This window comes from Odontesthes bonariensis, chromosome 6 (assembly GCF_027942865.1).
Source record: "Odontesthes bonariensis isolate fOdoBon6 chromosome 6, fOdoBon6.hap1, whole genome shotgun sequence".
In the NCBI taxonomy this organism is placed as follows: domain Eukaryota; kingdom Metazoa; phylum Chordata; class Actinopteri; order Atheriniformes; family Atherinopsidae; genus Odontesthes; species Odontesthes bonariensis.
Window position 1 is genome coordinate 1,379,071 of NC_134511.1, and position 19,425 is coordinate 1,398,495.

General features: G+C 44.1%; 1 protein-coding gene across 2 annotated transcripts; it reads left to right on the forward strand.

Annotated features, from left to right (window-relative positions):
* On the forward strand, nucleotides 1-18,815 carry cfap77 (cilia and flagella associated protein 77). 2 transcript variants are annotated; one of them, XM_075468882.1, is made up of 7 exons: nucleotides 1-31; nucleotides 175-272; nucleotides 4,146-4,248; nucleotides 8,355-8,580; nucleotides 8,657-8,756; nucleotides 17,737-17,838; nucleotides 18,659-18,815. In XM_075468882.1, the coding sequence occupies exons 2-7, from the start codon at nucleotides 210-212 to the stop codon at nucleotides 18,794-18,796; spliced, it is 732 nt and encodes a 243-aa protein (XP_075324997.1). In that variant the 5' UTR covers nucleotides 1-31; nucleotides 175-209; the 3' UTR covers nucleotides 18,797-18,815. The 2 variants fall into 2 exon arrangements, with proteins under 2 accessions (XP_075324997.1, XP_075324998.1); XM_075468883.1 differs by lacking the exon at nucleotides 17,737-17,838.
* Nucleotides 18,816-19,425: the final 610 nt, after the last annotated feature.

Here is a 19,425-nt window from a genome sequence, read left to right on the forward strand (position 1 = left end):
GGACTCCGTTGGACGCGGACGGAAACCTCCGGTGAGTCTCTCTGTTAATTAAAACGAGGAAAACTCAAAACCAGCTCTTCGTTCACGTGTCTGTTGAATATAAAAGTTCAAACTTATTGATTAATTAAACCAGAATTCGGTTTTTTGTTGCCTTTGGAAAACTTTTGTTGCCAGGACAGGTCAGAAACACCTGAAGAAGAGGAGAAAACATGTCGTCACCGCGGCTGGGCGTGGTCAGAGACTCCATGCTGAGCGATCCGCTGCTCATCAAGGTAAACAGAACCGGAACCGACAGAACCGGAACCGGCCGCTCCGTCGGGTCCAGTTGGACTTTTTTTTATTTATTTTTTATTCAAACATGTCACATAGACAAAACAATGACATACTCAGAAGTAAACTTTTTTTTTGTTTGTTTAACTTTATATATTCACACCTCCACATATAGAAAAAAAATTTAATGATCTTAAATGCACAAGATAAAAAAAGGGGGATCATAAATAATAATAATGAAAAATTAAATATATAAATAAAAAAAATAAGTCCATTCTAAACAGTTACAGGGCGGTTAGGACATGTTAAGATTTTCTATGAGTGTGTATAATTTATCTGCATGGGGATTATTTACATATTTCAGACATTTTTGTAACGAGGATATATTATTTTTTATTGCAAGCCATGAAGGTGGGGGTTTGGCATATCGACACTTGTGAATATAAAATTTAGTGATGATGATGAGGTTATTTATCAAGAACTCTGTTTTCTTTTATCTTTGAGGATTACGCCGACTTGGATGTTTTGAAAAGACCAGAAATCCGTGTTTATGGAACTGGACGATAATAAGTCATGTAGAGATTTCCACAAATATTGGACAGTCTCACATTCATAAAAAACGTGTTCTGTTGTTTACAGATTTGTTTTCCAATTATAACAGTTTTCTACAACAAATTTGGGTCCAGTTGGACTTTCAAACACGTTCACACAGGAGAAACGGTTCAAAGCCACAACATGGATGAAAAAAGGACCGTTTAAGAAATAATTAATGGGCAACGATTAAAATGTTTAATCTAATTAATCACATGATTTCCCTGATTAATCACGATTAATCTCATTTGTACGCAGAATCCAAAAATGAATCCAAAAGTAGCGTATAGCTTTTAGCATTTAGCTTTATTTTAAATGTGCTGCCATATGAATGAAAGTGCCATAACATTTGTTGTGCAAACACACTTTTAACATCAGCATCTTTCTGTAGTTTTTATGTAGAAGCCTCGCTCCACTGTCTGTTTCCTTGAATGACTTGCTGCTATCAGTTGTGTGTTTTGCCTTTAAGTGATATTTTAGACTGGAACTACTACGCTGAGAAGATAATTCAACTTGGCAGTGTTTACAGATGACTTTGGTTCTGTCGACTCCGCCGTCTGGAAGAACTTTAACATGAAAATGGCCGAGTAAAAGTTCCGTACCCTTCTCCATGTTTGGTGGATCCGCCGATTACTTTATTTTCCTGTTCCACAGCAGACAGCAGCAGACTTTTACAGAATAAAAGCCTGTGAGCAACATACTTTTACAGAATAAAAGCCTGTGAGCAACAGACTTTTACAGAATAAAAGCCTGTGAGCAGCAGACTTTTACAGAATAAAAGCCTGTGAGTGACAGACTTTTACAAAATAAAAGCCTGTGAGCAGCAGACTTTTACAGAATAAAAGCCTGTGAGCAGCAGACTTTTACAGAATAAAAGCCTGTGAGCAGCAGACTTTTACAAAATAAAAGCCTGTGAGCAGCAGACTTTTACAGAATAAAAGCCTGTGAGAAACAGACTTTTACAAAATAAAAGCCTGTGAGCAGACTTTTACAAAATAAAAGCCTGTGAGAAACAGACTTTTACAAAATAAAAGCCTGTGAGCAGCAGACTTTTACAGAATAAAAGCCTGTGAGCAGCAGACTTTTACAAAATAAAAGCCTGTGAGCAGCAGACTTTTACAGAATAAAAGCCTGTGAGAAACAGACTTTTACAAAATAAAAGCCTGTGAGAAACAGACTTTTACAAAATAAAAGCCTGTGAGCAACAGACTTTTACAAAATAAAAGCCTGTGAGCAACAGACTTTTACTAAATAAAAGCCTGTGAGCGACAGACTTTTACAATAATAAAAGCCTGTGAGCAACAGACTTTTACAAAATAAAAGCCTGTGAGCAACAGACTTTTACAAAATAAAAGCCTGTGAGCGACAGACTTTTACAAAATAAAAGCCTGTGAGCAACAGACTTTTACAATAATAAAAGCCTGTGAGCAACAGACTTTTACAGAATAAAAGCCTGTGAGCAACAGACTTTTACAATAATAAAAGCCTGTGAGCAACAGACTTTTACAATAATAAAACCTGCATTAATGCACGATAAAATATTTTTTATTAATTAACAAATTAACGCGATAACGAGTTAACTCGCCCAGCTCTGATTATTATAGAAAATATACAGCAGAAATATTTAAAAAGCAACAAAAGGAAAAACAAAAGAGTCACAAAATAAGTTAAAAGAAGATCAACCAGTTAAATCTGAGTTTTTTTTTTACACTTTTTATAAGAAAACTTCACATTTTAACATCCAGTTTCCAACAGGCTGCAGATCGAAAACAGTCAGAGATAAAAAATTTAAAAAAACTGTAACTGTGTGCGTCTTAACTTCTGGAGGGACTGTGAACTAAAGGCCTGCGCGGGACAGAATTTACAGTCCCGCTCCTACCAAAATCTACCGTGAAGATTAAGAATAATACATTGTACATATGTTATATGCCACTCCTCACATTTCCATTCTTGGAAGTAAAAGTATATTTTTAGTTAATATGATTTTAAACACAGCGTGATGGAGCCCCGCCCCCTACTTTGAGTGGATTTGAGCATAAATATCTCAGCCTACAGCTCATGTTACATTGATTTAAATGCAAACAAGTGGAATGAAAACAATATGTGTTATTAATTACCCTACCTTTTCTAAACCCAGAATGTTGAAAATGTAACATGTAATCCAGATATTATTTAAGTAGGTTACCCATGCCCTGTCCCTGTGCAATGCGCATCTCCTGAATAAAAGGAGAGATGGATCGCGCTTTTGAACTTCTTTTAGTTAGGCTTTATTTCTTCTCAGTTGTTTTCAGCAGCAGGAGATCATTATAGCTTTTATATTAAACACGTTTTTAGTTAGCGGGACTGCAGCTTATCACCGCTCCAGCCCGGAATGAGCTTTCAAAATGTGTCTCGCGCCGCACTGCTTTGGGTCCCGCAGGAGTGCAGGGCTCTACTGTGAACTACCTGATTCATCCAGAATAGTCTAAGTATATTTTTCTTGCGTACCAGGCTGCTTTTTGCTATACTTTGATTACTAAGTGGTCCTGCTGTTAGGCTGTTGTTGTTATTGCTGCTGTTGTTCAGTTTCACTGTGTGATAACGGCCCCTACTTTAAACTAGTTTCAGCCAAGAAAGGCTGTTAATCTGTGGGAGGGGTCTGTATGACTCAAGTTATATATTCAGCTCAGGTTGGGCGCTCCCTGGGCGCTGTTATTGGCGGCCCATGGCACCGTGTGCATGGCAACCTGGATGGGTCAAATGCAGAGGAGTAATTTCATGTGTACATGACAATAAATTAATATTTCAGCCTGTTTAATAGAGACAGAAAAGAGCGACTTTTGTTTCCTCTTCATTAAGCTGGAGAAAGCTGTCAGACATCCAACTTTTAACAGAGTCTGAGCAGCTTAGAAACATCTTAAAGAGAAATACAGCTGAGTGTCATCTGCATAGTGGGAGGATATGTCCTTAAAGAGGGAGCAGATATAACAGAAACCATAAAGGCCCCAGAATTGAACCCTGTGGGACACCGTAGGAGAGAGAAGTGGAAGAGGAGCTGTACTTAGAGGCAGATAGATATGAGCTGAACCACTGCAGAGCAGAGCCTGGTACACCCGCCCAGAATGTGACGGTCAGCAGTGTCAGAGGTCCAACATCAGCAGAACACAACTCCTGAAGATGTTTCTGAGACTCTTTCTGTAGGACGAGCTGTGAGCTGCCGAGTAAAATCTTATCTGTAAACGATAATTTGGTCTGTAGCCGCTGAGAGGAAGATGAAGATCATGATGACACTGTTCTGTGTGCAGGTGCCCCTGGGCAAGGCCCGGACCAGAGGTCTGGCTGTTCCCGGTCCAGACTTCACCTTCGGAACCAGCAGCAGGCACCTGAGAGACGGAGGCGTGGCTGAGGGTAAGCTCCGCCCCCCTCAACAACAACAGTCAGCATACTGCAGCTTTAAGACACAGCTAATGCTAGTTAGCATACTCAAACATTAGCACAGCTGCAGCTTTAAGACAAAGCTAATGCTAGTTAGCATACTCAAACATTAGCACAGCTGCAGCTTTAAGACAAAGCTAATGCTAGTTAGCGTGCTCAAACATTAGCACACTGCAGCTTTAAGACACAGCTAATGCTAGTTAGCATGCTCAAACATTAGCACAGCTGCAGCTTTAAGACCCAGCTAATGCTAGTTAGCATACTCAAACATTAGCACACTGCAGCTTTAAGACACAGCTAATACTAGTTAGCATGCTCAAACATTAGCACACTGCAGCTTTAAGACACAGCTAATGCTAGTTAGCATGCTCAAACAGCACACTGCATCTTTAAGACAAAGCTGATGCTAGTTAGCATGCTCAAACATTAGCACACTGCAGCTTTAAGACAAAGCTAATGCTAGTTAGCATGCTCAAACATTAGCACAGCTGCAGCTTTAAGACACAGCTAATGCTAGTTAGCATGCTCAAACATTAGCACACTGCAGCTTTAAGACAAAGCTAATGCTAGTTAGCATGCTCAAACATTAGCACAGCTGCAGGTGGTATCTGAGTCAGAAATGACAAATTCAGTTCAGTTTTATTTCTAAAGCACCAAATCACGACAAAGCACTTCAGAGCTACAGTCCAATTCAAGCCAATTCATTGTTATTCAGTAATAATCCAAATAAATCCAGTTCATACAAAACCTATTAAATACAGTTTCCAGCTCAGGAAACCAACAGACTGCACTGAAACTTCTGGGTTTCTTGAACCCGCGTCTCCCACATGAAAGGTGGCAAACTTACCTTTTACAGTATCCAGTCCAATGCTCACCACTCCAATGTTTTAATAATTCGTTTGTCGGCACCCTTTACGCTAACATGAGGGGAGTCAGGAAGCTCCTGTGGTGTCAGGTCCTCACCTCATCGCTCTACCTGAGGAGTTTTTCGCTGTCAGGGTTCTACTTGGACTCTGTTCTTAAAGGTACTTAGCTGTGGCGTGGCATGAAAGGTGAAGACGGAGAACAAATTCACAAAATGAAAGGGGAGCATGGAAACTAAATAGTGAACTGAATGATTGCCAAATGAGTGCAGCTGGGGAACGATGGACGTGTGAAGTGAGTGAACTAATGACCTGGCATGGGAAGTGAGAAAAAAGCAACTAAACATGGACTTAAACTAATGATAAAAAACACAAAACCAAAAACATGGTAAAACCCCATGAACGTGACAGACCCCCCTCTCAAGGGACGGATCCCAGACAGAACAAAAACCTGTGGGTGGGAGGGAGGGAGGGGCTCGAAACCGGGCTGGTGGATGGCCAGACTTCCTGCGACGTGGCAGGAGGAACCGGAGGCGGTCCGGCCAGCGGCCAGACATCCAGCGATGGGGGAGCCCCCCCCCCTTCAAGGGATGGATCCCAGACATCCCAAAAAGAGGGTGGGAGGGAGGGGCTCGAAACTGTGGGTCCCCGGGCAGGGGCCCCATGGGCTCTGTAGCCTCTGTGGGTGCTAGCTCTGGCTCTGTGGTCTCTGTGGGGGCTAGGCTCTGTGGCCTCCGTGGGTGCTAGCTCTGGCTCTGTGGTCTCTGTGGGGGCTAGCTCTGGCTCTGTGGCCTCTGTGGGTGCTAGCTCTGGCTCTGTGGCCTCTGTGGGGGCTAGCTCTAGCTCTGTGAGGGCTAGCTCTGGCTTTGTGGCCTCTGTGGGGGCTAGCTCTGGCTCTGTGGCCTCTGTGGGTGCTAGCTCTGGCTCTGTGGCCTCTGTGGGTGCTAGCTCTGGCTCTGTGGCCTCTGTGGGTGCTAGCTCTGGCTCTGTGGCCTCTGTGGGGGCTAGCTCTGGCTCTGTGGTCTCTGTGGGGGCTAGCTCTGGCTCTGTGGCCTCTGTGGGCGCTAGCTCTGGCTCTGTGGCCTCTGTGGGCGCTAGCTCTGGCTCTCTGGCCTCTGTGGCTTTGGTTGCTAGCTCTCTGGACTCTGTGGCTTTGGCTGCTAGATCTCTGGACTCTGTGGCTTTGGCTGCTAGCTCTCTGGACTGTGACTGCTAGTTCTCTGGACTGTGGCTGTGGCTGCTAGCTCTCTGGACTGTGGCTGCTAGTTCTCTGGACTCTGTGGCTATGGCTGCTAGCTCTCTGGACTCTGTGGCTTTGGCTGCTAGCTCTCTGGACTGTGGCTGCTAGTTCTCTGGACTCTGTGGCTATGGCTGCTAGCTCTCTGGACTCTGTGGCTTTGGCTGCTAGCTCTCTGGACTGTGGCTGCTAGCTCTGGACTGTGGCTGCTAGCTCTCTGGACTGTGGCTGCTAGCTCTCTGGGCTGTGGCTGCTAGTTCTCTGGACTGTGGCTGTGGCTGCTAGCTCTCTGGACTGTGGCTGCTAGCTCTCTGGACTGTGGCTGTGGCTGCTAGCTCTCTGGACTGTGGCCGCTAGCTCTCTGGACTGTGGCTGCTAGCTCTCTGGACTGTGGCTGTGGCTGCTAGCTCTCTGGACTGTGGCTGCTAGCTCTCTGGACTGTGACTGTGGCTGCTAGCTCTCTGGGCTGTGGCTGCTAGTTCTCTGGACTGTGGCTGTGGCTGCTAGCTCTCTGGACTGTGGCTGATAGCTCTCTGGACTGTGGCTGTGGCTGCTAGCTCTCTGGACTGTGGCCGCTAGCTCTCTGGCTCTGTGGCTGCTAGCTCTCTGGACTCTGTGGCTGCTAGCTCTCTGGACTCTGTGGCTGCTAGCTCTCTGGACTCTGTGGCTGCTAGCTCTCTGGACTCTGTGGCTGCTAGCTCTCTGGACTCTGTGGCTGCTAGCTCTCTGGACTCTGTGGCTGCTAGCTCTCTGGACTCTGTGGCTGCTAGCTCTCTGGACTGTGGCTGCTAGCTCTCTGGACTCTGTGGCTGCTAGCTCTCTGGGCTGTGGCTGCTAGCTCTCTGGACTGGGACTCTCTTGGCAGCAGGTCTGTGAACTGTGCTGTAGAACCTGTCTGAGCTTTTGGGTCCTCGGGTGGTGCTGATAAACTGCTCCATGATGTTAAACAGAATCATTTTATTCTCTCTACTGTTTGTCACTGAATCTTCTGGAGAAAAGATAAATATCTGCTCTGAAGTCCAGGCTTCTTATTCTCCACGTGCACAGTTATTCTCCACGTGCACACTGGGATTTATATGGGGTTCTTTTATCAGGACACTTTGACATGTGGGCAGCTGCCGATGAGAGAACCTCAGAGGAGAGAAGGACGCCTCCCTGTCAGTCCTGGTTCTGGGTTCAGGTCAGAACCGGGTCTGGGGTTCAGGTCAGAACCGGGTCTGCGATCATGAGGAAAGCAGCAGCCTGTGTGTCAGAGTGTTTGTGTGACAGAAAGATGCCTTCAGGCAGCATCTCTGCTGTCAGTCACACAAACAGGATGAAGCAAAGCTGTGACTGACAGATCAGAGGATACAGTTACAGCCGGTGTGTTAGTCAGCTGACTCTCTGGTCACACAGCTCTGCTTTATCCTGCTTCTGAGGACTTTCCATTAAAGGTACGTTTTCAGACCCAAAGACACACAGCAGGAATCTGTGAGACCCCCGCCCCCCCCACCTTTGCTTGTTTTTATGCAGGATTCGTGCCACCGTGGGTTCCCCAACACACACACAGACCACTTTGTGGGAGTTAACCGTTTATTTGTGTCAACCAAGGCTCACTAGGCTGCACACAGGGGATGATCGCCGTCTTCTCCGGTACTTTGCTCTCGTGCCTCCTGCTGTCTCTTCCGACAGGTCATCTCACGGTTCTCTCTCCTTTGCCCGGACCAGCACGCTACTGATAAAGGGGAGAATGATTAGCCGATGATGTGCAGGTGTGCCAATCATCTCCCTTCCCACCTCTCCTCTGCAGCTGATGCACCACACCCCCTCCACAATGCTGCTTTATACTGTTCTTTTAAATGTCTTTATGTGAAGCACATTGAGTTGCCTGTGGTATGAGATGCGCTATATGAATAAAGATGCCCTACCAGAGGGAGTCAGGGACCCCTGGGGCCCTTTGGTCTGTACCTGCTTTATACTGATTCTCGGTTCTCTTTCAGTTCTGTCCGGCTGGAACGTTCAGTCCAGACCTGAAGAATCTACTCAGCGCCCAGACTTCGTGTCTCTGAACCGGGACGCCGTGAAATCCGGTTTGGTGACTTCCAAAGAGCTGAGTCAGTACCGGGTCTGGGCCGCGGCCCAGAACCAGGCTCCCAGAAAACCTGAGGGCAGGGCTTCACGGCAGCCGAACCCGGTGCCTGACATCACGTTTGGAGTGGCGAACAGGTGAGGAAACACTAAACTGATTCCTCTATTCCTCTATCTATAACTATTGATCGATGACTCATTGATGTGTCATCAGGACGCCGTCGCCACTGGCCGACCTTCTGTCTCATCACTACGCTCGACAGTGGCTGGAGGACCAGCTGAGCCGGAACCAAGCGAGTACCCACAAACCCAGGGTGAGAGAGACAGATCCCCCCCCGATCACTGTGTGTGTTTACCATACGTTATGGGGACCCTTTGTTTTCTGGGGACAGATTCTGAACTGTCCCCATAAAGCATGTAAAAACAAGCGGTCCCCATAATGTATGGTAAACACACATCTTGGGACGGATTCTGAACTGTCCCCAGAAAGCATGTAAAAACAAACGGTCCCGATAATGTATGGTAAACACACATCTGGGGACGGATTCTTAACTGTAAGACCATTGGGTCCCCATAATGTATGGTAAACACACATCTGGGGACGGATTCTGAACTGTCCCCAGAAACCATGTAAGACCATTGGGTCCCCATAATGTATGGTAAACACACATCTGGGGACAGATTCTGAACTGTCCCCAGAAGGTAAACAAGGTGAATCTTTGTTTAGGATCGCATAGCTTTATTAATAATTAATATCGTAGGGATATAATTTACCTTCAGGGATTAAAAAACTATAACAAGACATTAAACTGGAATAGAGAAACTAATCTAAATGCTCTCCGTTTATAATAACATTTCAAATATTTGAAACATTTCATGAATAAACTTTTTTAAAGGACAAACAGTAACAACTACAGAACACGACTGAGCAGAACTTTCTCCATTTGTAAAGAAACACAAGATTAAAGTGATCAGGTCTCAATACTCTGACTTTTTACTAAAACATCGACGGTTTAAGTCCATTTTAAGGTCAGTCTGTGTTCAGTGTGTAATTCTATAAAACATCAACTCAACTCGTGTTGGGAAACCCAAAGCCAAAGCCAAAGCCAAACCTAAACCTAAACCTAAACCCAAAGCCAAAGAAAGCCAAAGCCAAAGTGAAACATAAAGCTAAACCCAAAGCCAAAGCCAAAGCCAAACCTAAAGCTAAACCCAAAGCCAAAGCCAAAGTCAAACCTAAAGCCAAAGCCAAAGCCAAAGTTAAAGCCAAAGCCAAACCTAAAGCTAACCCCAAAGCCGAAGCCAAAGCCAAACCTAAAGGTAAACCCAAAGCCAAAGCCAAAGCTAAACCCAAAACCAAAGCCAAAGCCAAACCTAAAGCTAAACCTAAAGCCAAATCCAAAGCCAAAGGCAAAGCCAAAGCTAAAGCCAAAGTTAAAGCCAAAGTTAAAGCCAAAGCCAAACCTAAAGCTAAACCCAAAGCCAAAGCCAAAGTCAAACCTAAAGCTAAACCTAAAGCCAAAGCCAAAGCCAAAGGCAAAGCCAAAGCTAAAGCCAAAGTTAAAGCCAAAGTTAAAGCCAAAGCCAAACCTAAAGCTAAACCCAAAGCCAAAGCCAAAGTCAAACCTAAAGCCAAAGCCAAAGCTAAACCCAAAGCCAAAGCCAAAGCCAAAGCCAAACCTAAAGCTAAACCTAAAGCCAAAGCCAAAGCCAAAGCCAAAGCCAAAGCCAAAACCAAAGCTAAAGCTAAAGCTAAAGCCAAAGCCAAAGCCAAAGCCAAAGCCAAAGCCAAACCTAAAGCCAAAGCCAAAGCCAAAGCCAAAGCCAAAGCCAAAGCCAAAGCTAAAGCCAAAGTTAAAGCCAAAGTCAAGGCCAAAGCTAAAGATAAACCCAAAGCCAAAGAAAGCCAAAGCCAAAGCCAAACCTAAAGATAAACCCAAAGCCAAAGCCAAAGTCAAACCTAAAGCCAAAGTCAAAGCCAAAGTTAAAGCCAAAGCCAAACCTAAAGCTAAAGCCAAAGCCAAAGCCAAAGCCAAAGCCAAAGCCAAACCTAAAGCTAAACCCAAAGCCAAAGCCAAACCTAAAGCTAAACCTAAAGCCAAAGCCAAAGCCAAAGCCAAAGCCAAACCTAAAGCTAAACCTAAAGCCAAAGCCAAAGCCAAAGCCAAAGCCAAAGCTAAAGCCAAAGCTAAAGCCAAAGTTAAAGCCAAAGTTAAAGCCAAAGCCAAACCTAAAGCTAAACCCAAAGCCAAAGCCAAAGTCAAACCTAAAGCCAAAGCCAAAGCCAAAGCTAAACCCAAAGCCAAAGCCAAAGCCAAACCTAAAGCTAAACCTAAAGCCAAAGCCAAAGCCAAAGCCAAAACCAAAGCTAAAGCCAAAGCCAAAGCCAAACCTAAAGCCAAAGCCAAAGCCAAAGCTAAAGCCAAAGCCAAAGCCAAAGCCAAAGCCAAAGCTAAAGCCAAAGCCAAAGCCAAAGTTAAAGCCAAAGTCAAGGCCAAAGCCAAACCTAAAGATAAACCCAAAGCCAAAGAAAGCCAAAGCCAAAGCCAAACCCAAAGCCAAAGCCAAAGCCAAAGCCAAAGCCAAAGCCAAAGCCAAAGCCAAACCCAAAGCCAAACCTAAAGCCAAAGCCAAAGCCAAAGCCAAACCTAAAGCCAAAGCCAAAGCCAAACCTAAAGCCAAAGCCAAAGCTAAAGCCAAACCTAAAGCCAAATCTAAAGCCAAAGCCAAACCTAAAGCCAAAGCCAAAGCCAAAGCCAAAGCCAAACCTAAAGCCAAAGCCAAAGCCAAAGCCAAAGCCAAACCTAAAGCCAAAGCCAAAGCTAAAGCCAAACCTAAAGATAAACCCAAACCCAAAGCCAAAGCCAAAGCCAAACCTAAAGATAAACCCAAAGCCAAAGCCAAAGCCAAACCTAAAGCTAAAGCCAAAGCCAAACCTAAAGCCAAACCTAAAGCCAAACCTAAAGCCAAACCCAAAGCCAAACCCAAAGCCAAAGCCAAAGCCAAAGCCAAACCTAAAGCCAAACCTAAAGCCAAACCTAAAGCCAAACCTAAAGCCAAACCTAAAGCCAAACCTAAAGCCAAAGCCAAAGCCAAAGCCAAAGCCTAACCTAAAGCTAAACCCAAAGCCAAAGCCAAAGCCAAAGCCAAACCTAAAGCTAAACCCAAAGCCAAAGCCAAAGCTAAACCCAAACCCAAAGCCAAAGCCAAACCTAAAGCTAAACCTAAAGCCAAAGCCAAAACCAAAGCTAAAGCCAAAGCCAAAGCCAAACCTAAAGCCAAAGCCAAAGCCAAAGCCAAAGCCAAAGCCAAAGCTAAAGCCAAAGCCAAAGCCAAAGCCAAAGCCAAAGCTAAAGCCAAAGCTAAAGCCAAAGTTAAAGTCAAGACCAAAGCCAAACCTAAAGATAACCCCAAAGCCAAAGCCAAAGTCAAACCTAAAGCCAAAGCCAAAGCCAAAGTTAAAGCCAAAGCCAAACCTAAAGCTAAACCTAAAGCCAAAGCCAAAACCAAAGCTAAAGCCAAAGCCAAAGCCAAACCTAAAGCCAAAGCCAAAGCCAAAGCCAAAGCCAAAGCCAAAGCTAAAGCTAAAGCCAAAGCTAAAGCCAAAGTTAAAGCCAAAGTCAAACCTAAAGATAAACCCAAAGCCAAAGAAAGCCAAAGCCAAAGCCAAACCTAAAGATAAACCCAAAGCCAAAGCCAAAGTCAAACCTAAAGCCAAAGCCAAAGCCAAAGTTAAAGCCAAAGCCAAAGCCAAACCTAAAGCTAAAGCTAAAGCCAAAGCCAAAGCCAAACCTAAAGCTAAACCTAAAGCCAAAGCCAAACCCAAAGCCAAACCTAAAGCTAAACCTAAAGCCAAAGCCAAAGTCAAAGCCAAAGCTAAAGCCAAAGCTAAAGCCAAAGTTAAAGCCAAAGTTAAAGCCAAAGCCAAACCTAAAGCTAAACCCAACGCCAAAGGCAAAGTCAAACCTAAAGCCAAAGCCAAAGCCAAAGCTAAACCCAAAGCCAAAGCCAAAGCCAAACCTAAAGCTAAACCTAAACCTAAACCTAAAGCCAAAGCCAAAGCCAAAGCCAAAACCAAAGCTAAAGCCAAAGCCAAAGCCAAACCTAAAGCCAAAGCCAAAGCTAAAGCCAAAGCCAAAGCCAAAGCTAAAGCCAAAGCCAAAGCCAAAGCTAAACCCAAAGCCAAAGCCAAAGCCAAACCTAAAGCTAAACCTAAAGCCAAAGCCAAAGCCAAAGCCAAAGCCAAAGCCAAAACCAAAGCTAAAGCCAAAGCCAAAGTCAAACCTAAAGCCAAAGCCAAAGCCAAAGTTAAAGCCAAAGCCAAACCTAAAGCTAAAGCCAAAGCCAAAGCCAAAGCCAAACCTAAAGCTAAACCTAAAGCCAAAGCCAAACCCAAAGCCAAACCTAAAGCTAAACCTAAAGCCAAAGCCAAAGTCAAAGCCAAAGCTAAAGCCAAAGCTAAAGCCAAAGCTAAAGCCAAAGTTAAAGCCAAAGCCAAACCTAAAGCTAAACCCAACGCCAAAGGCAAAGTCAAACCTAAAGCCAAAGCCAAAGCCAAAGCTAAACCCAAAGCCAAAGCCAAAGCCAAACCTAAAGCTAAACCTAAACCTAAACCTAAAGCCAAAGCCAAAGCCAAAGCCAAAGCCAAAGCCAAAACCAAAGCTAAAGCCAAAGCCAAAGCCAAAGCCAAAGCCAAAGCCAAAGCCAAACCTAAAGCCAAAGCCAAAGCTAAAGCCAAAGCCAAAGCTAAAGCCAAAGCCAAAGCCAAAGCTAAACCCAAAGCCAAAGCCAAAGCCAAACCTAAAGCTAAACCTAAAGCCAAAGCCAAAGCCAAAGCCAAAACCAAAGCTAAAGCTAAAGCTAAAGCCAAAGCCAAAGCCAAAGCCAAAGCCAAAGCCAAAGCCAAAGCCAAACCTAAAGCCAAAGCCAAAGCCAAAGCCAAAGCCAAAGCCAAACCTAAAGCTAAACCTAAAGCCAAAGCCAAAGCCAAAGCCAAAGCCAAAGCCAAAGCCAAAGCCAAAGCCAAAGCCAAAACCAAAGCTAAAGCTAAAGCTAAAGCCAAAGCCAAAGCCAAAGCTAAAGCCAAAGCCAAAGTTAAAGCCAAAGTCAAGGCCAAAGCCAAACCTAAAGATAAACCCAAAGCCAAAGAAAGCCAAACCCAAAGCCAAAGCCAAAGCCAAACCTAAAGCCAAAGCCAAAGCCAAAGCCAAACCTAAAGCCAAAGCCAAAGCCAAAGCCAAACCTAAAGCCAAAGCCAAAGTCAAACCTAAAGCCAAAGCCAAAGCCAAAGCCAAACCTAAAGCCAAAGCCAAAGCCAAAGCCAAAGCTAAAGCCAAAGCCAAAGCCAAAGCCAAAGCCAAAGCCAAAGCTAAAGCCAAAGCTAAAGCCAAAGTTAAAGCCAAAGTCAAGGCCAAAGCCAAACCTAAAGATAAACCCAAAGCCAAAGAAAGCCAAAGCCAAACCTAAAGATAAACCCAAAGCCAAAGCCAAAGTCAAACCTAAAGCCAAAGCCAAAGCCAAAGTTAAAGCCAAAGCCAAACCTAAAGCTAAAGCCAAAGCCAAAGCCAAAGCCAAAGCCAAACCTAAAGCTAAACCTAAACCTAAAGCCAAAGCCAAAGCCAAAGCCAAACCTAAAGCTAAACCTAAAGCCAAAACCAAAGCCAAAGCCAAAGCCAAAGCCAAAGCCAAAGCCAAAGCTAAAGCCAAAGTTAAAGCCAAAGTTAAAGCCAAAGCCAAACCTAAAGCTAAACCCAACGCCAAAGGCAAAGTCAAACCTAAAGCCAAAGCCAAAGCCAAAGCTAAACCCAAAGCCAAAGCCAAAGCCAAAGCCAAAGCCAAAGTCAAAGTCAAACCTAAAGCCAAAGCCAAAGCCAAAGCCAAAGCCAAACCTAAAGCTAAACCTAAACCTAAACCTAAACCTAAAGCCAAAGCTAAAGCCAAAGCCAAAGTCAAACCTAAAGCCAAAGCCAAAGCCAAAGCCAAACCTAAAGCCAAAGCCAAAGCTAAAGCCAAACCTAAAGGCAAACCTAAAGCCAAAGCCAAACCTAAAGCCAAACCCAAAGCCAAAGCTAAAGCCAAACCTAAAGCCAAACCTAAAGCTAAAGCCAAAGCCAAAGCCAAAGCCAAACCTAAAGCTAAACCCAAAGCCAAAGCCAAAGCTAAACCTAAAGCCAAACCCAAAGCCAAAGCCAAAGCCAAAGCTAAAGCCAAACCCAACGCCAAAGCCAAAGCCAAAGCCAAAGCCAAAGCCAAAGCCAAAGCCAAAGCCAAAGCTAAAGCCAAACCCAAAGCCAAAGCCAAAGCCAAACCTAAAGCTAAACCTAAACCTAAACCTAAAGCCAAAGCCAAAGCCAAAGCCAAAGCCAAAACCAAAGCCAAAGCCAAAGCCAAAGCCAAAGCCAAAGCCAAAGCCAAAGCCAAAGCCAAAGCCAAACCTAAAGCCAAAGCCAAAGCTAAAGCCAAAGCCAAAGCTAAAGCCAAAGCCAAAGCCAAAGCTAAACCCAAAGCCAAAGCCAAAGCCAAACCTAAAGCTAAACCTAAAGCCAAAGCCAAAGCCAAAGCCAAAACCAAAGCTAAAGCTAAAGCTAAAGCCAAAGCCAAAGCCAAAGCCAAAGCCAAAGCCAAACCTAAAGCCAAAGCCAAAGCCAAAGCCAAAGCCAAAGCCAAAGCCAAAGCCAAACCTAAAGCTAAACCTAAAGCCAAAGCCAAAGCCAAAGCCAAAGCCAAAGCCAAAGCCAAAGCTAAAGCCAAAGCCAAAGTTAAAGCCAAAGTCAAGGCCAAAGCCAAACCTAAAGATAAACCCAAAGCCAAAGAAAGCCAAACCCAAAGCCAAAGCCAAAGCCAAACCTAAAGCCAAAGCCAAAGCCAAAGCCAAACCTAAAGCCAAAGCCAAAGCCAAAGCCAAACCTAAAGCCAAAGCCAAAGTCAAACCTAAAGCCAAAGCCAAAGCCAAACCTAAAGCCAAAGCCAAAGCCAAAGCTAAAGCCAAAGCCAAAGCCAAAGCCAAAGCCAAAGCTAAAGCCAAAGCTAAAGCCAAAGTTAAAGCCAAAGTCAAGGCCAAAGCCAAACCTAAAGATAAACCCAAAGCCAAAGAAAGCCAAAGCCAAACCTAAAGATAAACCCAAAGCCAAAGCCAAAGTCAAACCTAAAGCCAAAGCCAAAGCCAAAGTTAAAGCCAAAGCCAAACCTAAAGCTAAAGCCAAAGCCAAAGCCAAAGCCAAAGCCAAACCTAAAGCTAAACCTAAACCTAAAGCCAAAGCCAAAGCCAAAGCCAAACCTAAAGCTAAACCTAAAGCCAAAACCAAAGCCAAAGCCAAAGCCAAAGCCAAAGCCAAAGCTAAAGCCAAAGTTAAAGCCAAAGTTAAAGCCAAAGCCAAACCTAAAGCTAAACCCAACGCCAAAGGCAAAGTCAAACCTAAAGCCAAAGCCAAAGCCAAAGCTAAACCCAAAGCCAAAGCCAAAGCCAAAGCCAAAGCCAAAGTCAAAGTCAAACCTAAAGCCAAAGCCAAAGCCAAAGCCAAAGCCAAACCTAAAGCTAAACCTAAACCTAAACCTAAAGCCAAAGCTAAAGCCAAAGCCAAAGTCAAACCTAAAGCCAAAGCCAAAGCCAAAGCCAAACCTAAAGCCAAAGCCAAAGCTAAAGCCAAACCTAAAGGCAAACCTAAAGCCAAAGCCAAACCTAAAGCCAAACCCAAAGCCAAAGCTAAAGCCAAACCTAAAGCCAAACCTAAAGCTAAAGCCAAAGCCAAAGCCAAAGCCAAACCTAAAGCTAAACCCAAAGCCAAAGCCAAAGCTAAACCTAAAGCCAAACCCAAAGCCAAAGCCAAAGCCAAAGCTAAAGCCAAACCCAACGCCAAAGCCAAAGCCAAAGCCAAAGCCAAAGCCAAAGCCAAAGCCAAAGCTAAAGCCAAACCTAAAGCCAAAGCCAAAGCCAAAGCCAAAGCCAAACCTAAACCCAAAGCCAAAGAAAGCCAAAGCCAAAGCCAAAGCCAAAGCCAAACCTAAACCCAAAGCCAAAGAAAGCCAAAGCCAAAGCCAAAGCCAAACCTAAACCCAAACCCAAACCCAAACCCAAACCCAAAGCCAAAGCCAAACCTAAAGCTAAAGCCAAAGCCAAAGCCAAACCTAAACCCAAAGCCAAAGCTAAAGCCAAACCTAAAGCCAAACCTAAACCCAAAGCCAAAGCCAAACCTAAAGCCAAACCTAAACCCAAAGCCAAAGCCAAAGTCAAACCTAAAGCCAAAGCCAAACCTAAACCCAAAGCCAAAGCCAAACCTAAAGCCAAACCTAAACCCAAAGCCAAAGCCAAACCTAAAGCCAAAGCCAAACCTAAAGCCAAAGCCAAACCTAAACCCAAAGCCAAAGCCAAAGCTAAACCTAAAGCCAAAGCCAAAGCCAAACCTAAAGCCAAAGCCAAAGCCAAACCTAAAGCCAAACCTAAAGCCAAACCTAAAGCCAAACCTAAAGCCAAACCCAAAGCCAAACCCAAAGCCAAAACCAAAGCCAAAGCCAAAGCTAAAGCTAAAGCCAAAGCCAAAGCTAAAGCTAAAGCTAAAGCCAAACCTAAAGCCAAACCTAAACCCAAAGCCAAAGCCAAACCTAAACCCAAAGCCAAAGCCAAAGCCAAAGCCAAACCTAAAGCCAAACCTAAACCTAAACCTAAACCCAAAGCCAAAGCCAAACCTAAACCTAAACCCAAAGCCAAAGCCAAACCTAAACCCAAAGCCAAAGCCAAAGCCAAACCTAAACCCAAAGCCAAAGCCAAAGCCAAACCTAAACCCAAAGCCAAAGCCAAACCTAAACCCAAAGCCAAAGCCAAAGCCAAAGCCAAAGCCAAACTTAAAGCCAAAGCTAAACCCAAACCCAAAGCCAAAGCCAAAGCCAAAGCCAAAGCCAAAGCCAAACCTAAAGCCAAACCTAAAGCCAAACCCAAAGCCAAAGCCAAAGCCAAAGCCAAACCTAAAGCCAAATCCAAACCCAAAGCCAAAGCCAAACCTAAAGCCAAACCTAAAGCCAAAGCCAAACCCAAAGCCAAAGCCAAACCTAAACCCAAAGCCAAAGCCAAACCTAAAGCCAAACCTAAAGCTAAAGCCAAAGCCAAAGCCAAAGCCAAAGCTAAAGCTAAAGCTAAAGCCAATCACACGTCCCTGTGAGTAGATCATCAGCTGTTAGTTCGAGGACCCGGTTTAACGCCAGTTTAACCTTAGTTTAAAGTCACTTTAACCTTAGTTTAAAGTCAGTTGCGTTTCTGTAATGTTAGGAGGACAAATGTGAGTTTTTGTAATGTAATTTCAGATGAAACCAGATTCTGTTAGAGAAACCAGAACCAGCCTGCTGAGGAGGAGCAGATCTCTGCCAGTCGCACAAACACCGTTCGAACTTTCGTCTTTTTCACAGGTAATTCACACACAAGGCAACACGTCCTCCGATGCAGGTGATTCCTTAAAGGTGGTTTTTCTTTGCCCCCCCAGGAGGCCTTTCACATTTATTCTGCTTCAACCCTGAAATACGACTGATGAGGATTTAGGGCTGGGCGAGTTAACTATTTATGTTGACTCATTAATTATTTTATGTCAATAAATATTTTATCGTGTATTAACGCATATATAATTTATTTAAAAAAAAAGTATTTTGTAAAAGTCCGTTGCTCACAGGCTTTTATTTTGTAAAAGTCTGTCGCTCACAGGCTTTTGTTTTTTAAAGGTCTGCTGCTTACAGGCTTTTATTTTGTAAAAGTGTGTTGCTCACAGGCTTTTATTTTGTAAAAGTCTGTTGTTCACTGGCTTTTATTTTGTAAATGTCTGCTGCTCACAGGCTTTTATTTTGTAAATGTCTGCTGCTCACAGGCTTTTATTTTGTAAATGTCTGCTGCTCACAGGCTTTCATTATTATTTATATTAAATAGGATTAAATAGGATTAAATAGGATTAAATAGGATTAAATAGGATTAAATGGGATTAAATAGGATTAAATGGGATTAAATGTGAGGAGGTTTTACTGATAAATCTTCCAGAATCGGACACTTTGCTGAGCCTGATGGTTTTAAACAAACCTTCTTTGGATTATTTCTTTATTCTTCTGACTTTTTCTGCCATAAATCCGATTCAAAGTGTTTTTATTTGCACTCACGTTGGGCTGTTTGTTATATTTCCTCTCTGTGAGGAAGCTGAGCTCAGCATCATTCTTCCTCAGTCTGATGGCGTCTCTTCCTCCTCAGGACCAACACACCACCTCCTCTAAGCTCCGCCTGCAGGTGGCGCCGGCTCTGGACACCTTTAGGGACGCCGAGGCCCGTCAGCAGGCACTCAGGGCTCAACCGGTGGACCCCAGGAGGGGGCGGCGGGGTCCGGACTGAGGCGCTAACACGAATAAAAGACGGATAAAAGATGAATAAAAGATTAATAAAGCATGAAGTCATCAGCTGTCTGCTCCTCCTTCTGTTTTACTCTCAGAAAGCTGAAAGTTCTGATTATTTCAGAGGTTTTATGGTTCTGACCCGGTTCCAACCGGAGCTCAGACTGAAGTTCTGACCCGGTTCTGCGGGTTACAATTTGTAACCAGATCAATAACTGATCAATAACTGATCAGTAACTGACCAATAACCTCATCAATAACCTGATCAATAACTGATCAATAAATGATCAATAACTGATCAGTAACTGACCAATAACCTGATCAATAACTGATCAATAACTGATCAGTAACTGATCAATAACTGATCAATAACTGATCAGTAACTGACCAATAACCTCATCAATAACCTGATCAATTGGCAAGGCAGTTTTACTCATAGAGCACACTTCGTACACAGGTATTTCAAAGTGCTTCACAGCTACATAAAATCACAAGAAGGCAATCCAATCATCAAAAGAATTTTTTTTTTTTAATAATAATAATAATTAAAAACCCATTAAAATAATCATTAGTTAATTAAAAAGCAAAGAGTGCAGATAAAATACTTTCAGGTGTCATATGCACAGCTAA

Coding starts and splice junctions, on each gene's coding strand:
- cfap77 (XM_075468882.1), top strand. CDS start 210: ATGTCGTCACCGCGGCTGGGCGTGGTCAGAGACTCCATGCTGAGCGAT. Junction 4,249..8,354: donor AGACGGAGGCGTGGCTGAGG/GTAAGCTCCGCC, acceptor GTTCTCTTTCAG/TTCTGTCCGGCTGGAACGTT. Junction 8,757..17,736: donor CGAGTACCCACAAACCCAGG/GTGAGAGAGACA, acceptor ATGTAATTTCAG/ATGAAACCAGATTCTGTTAG.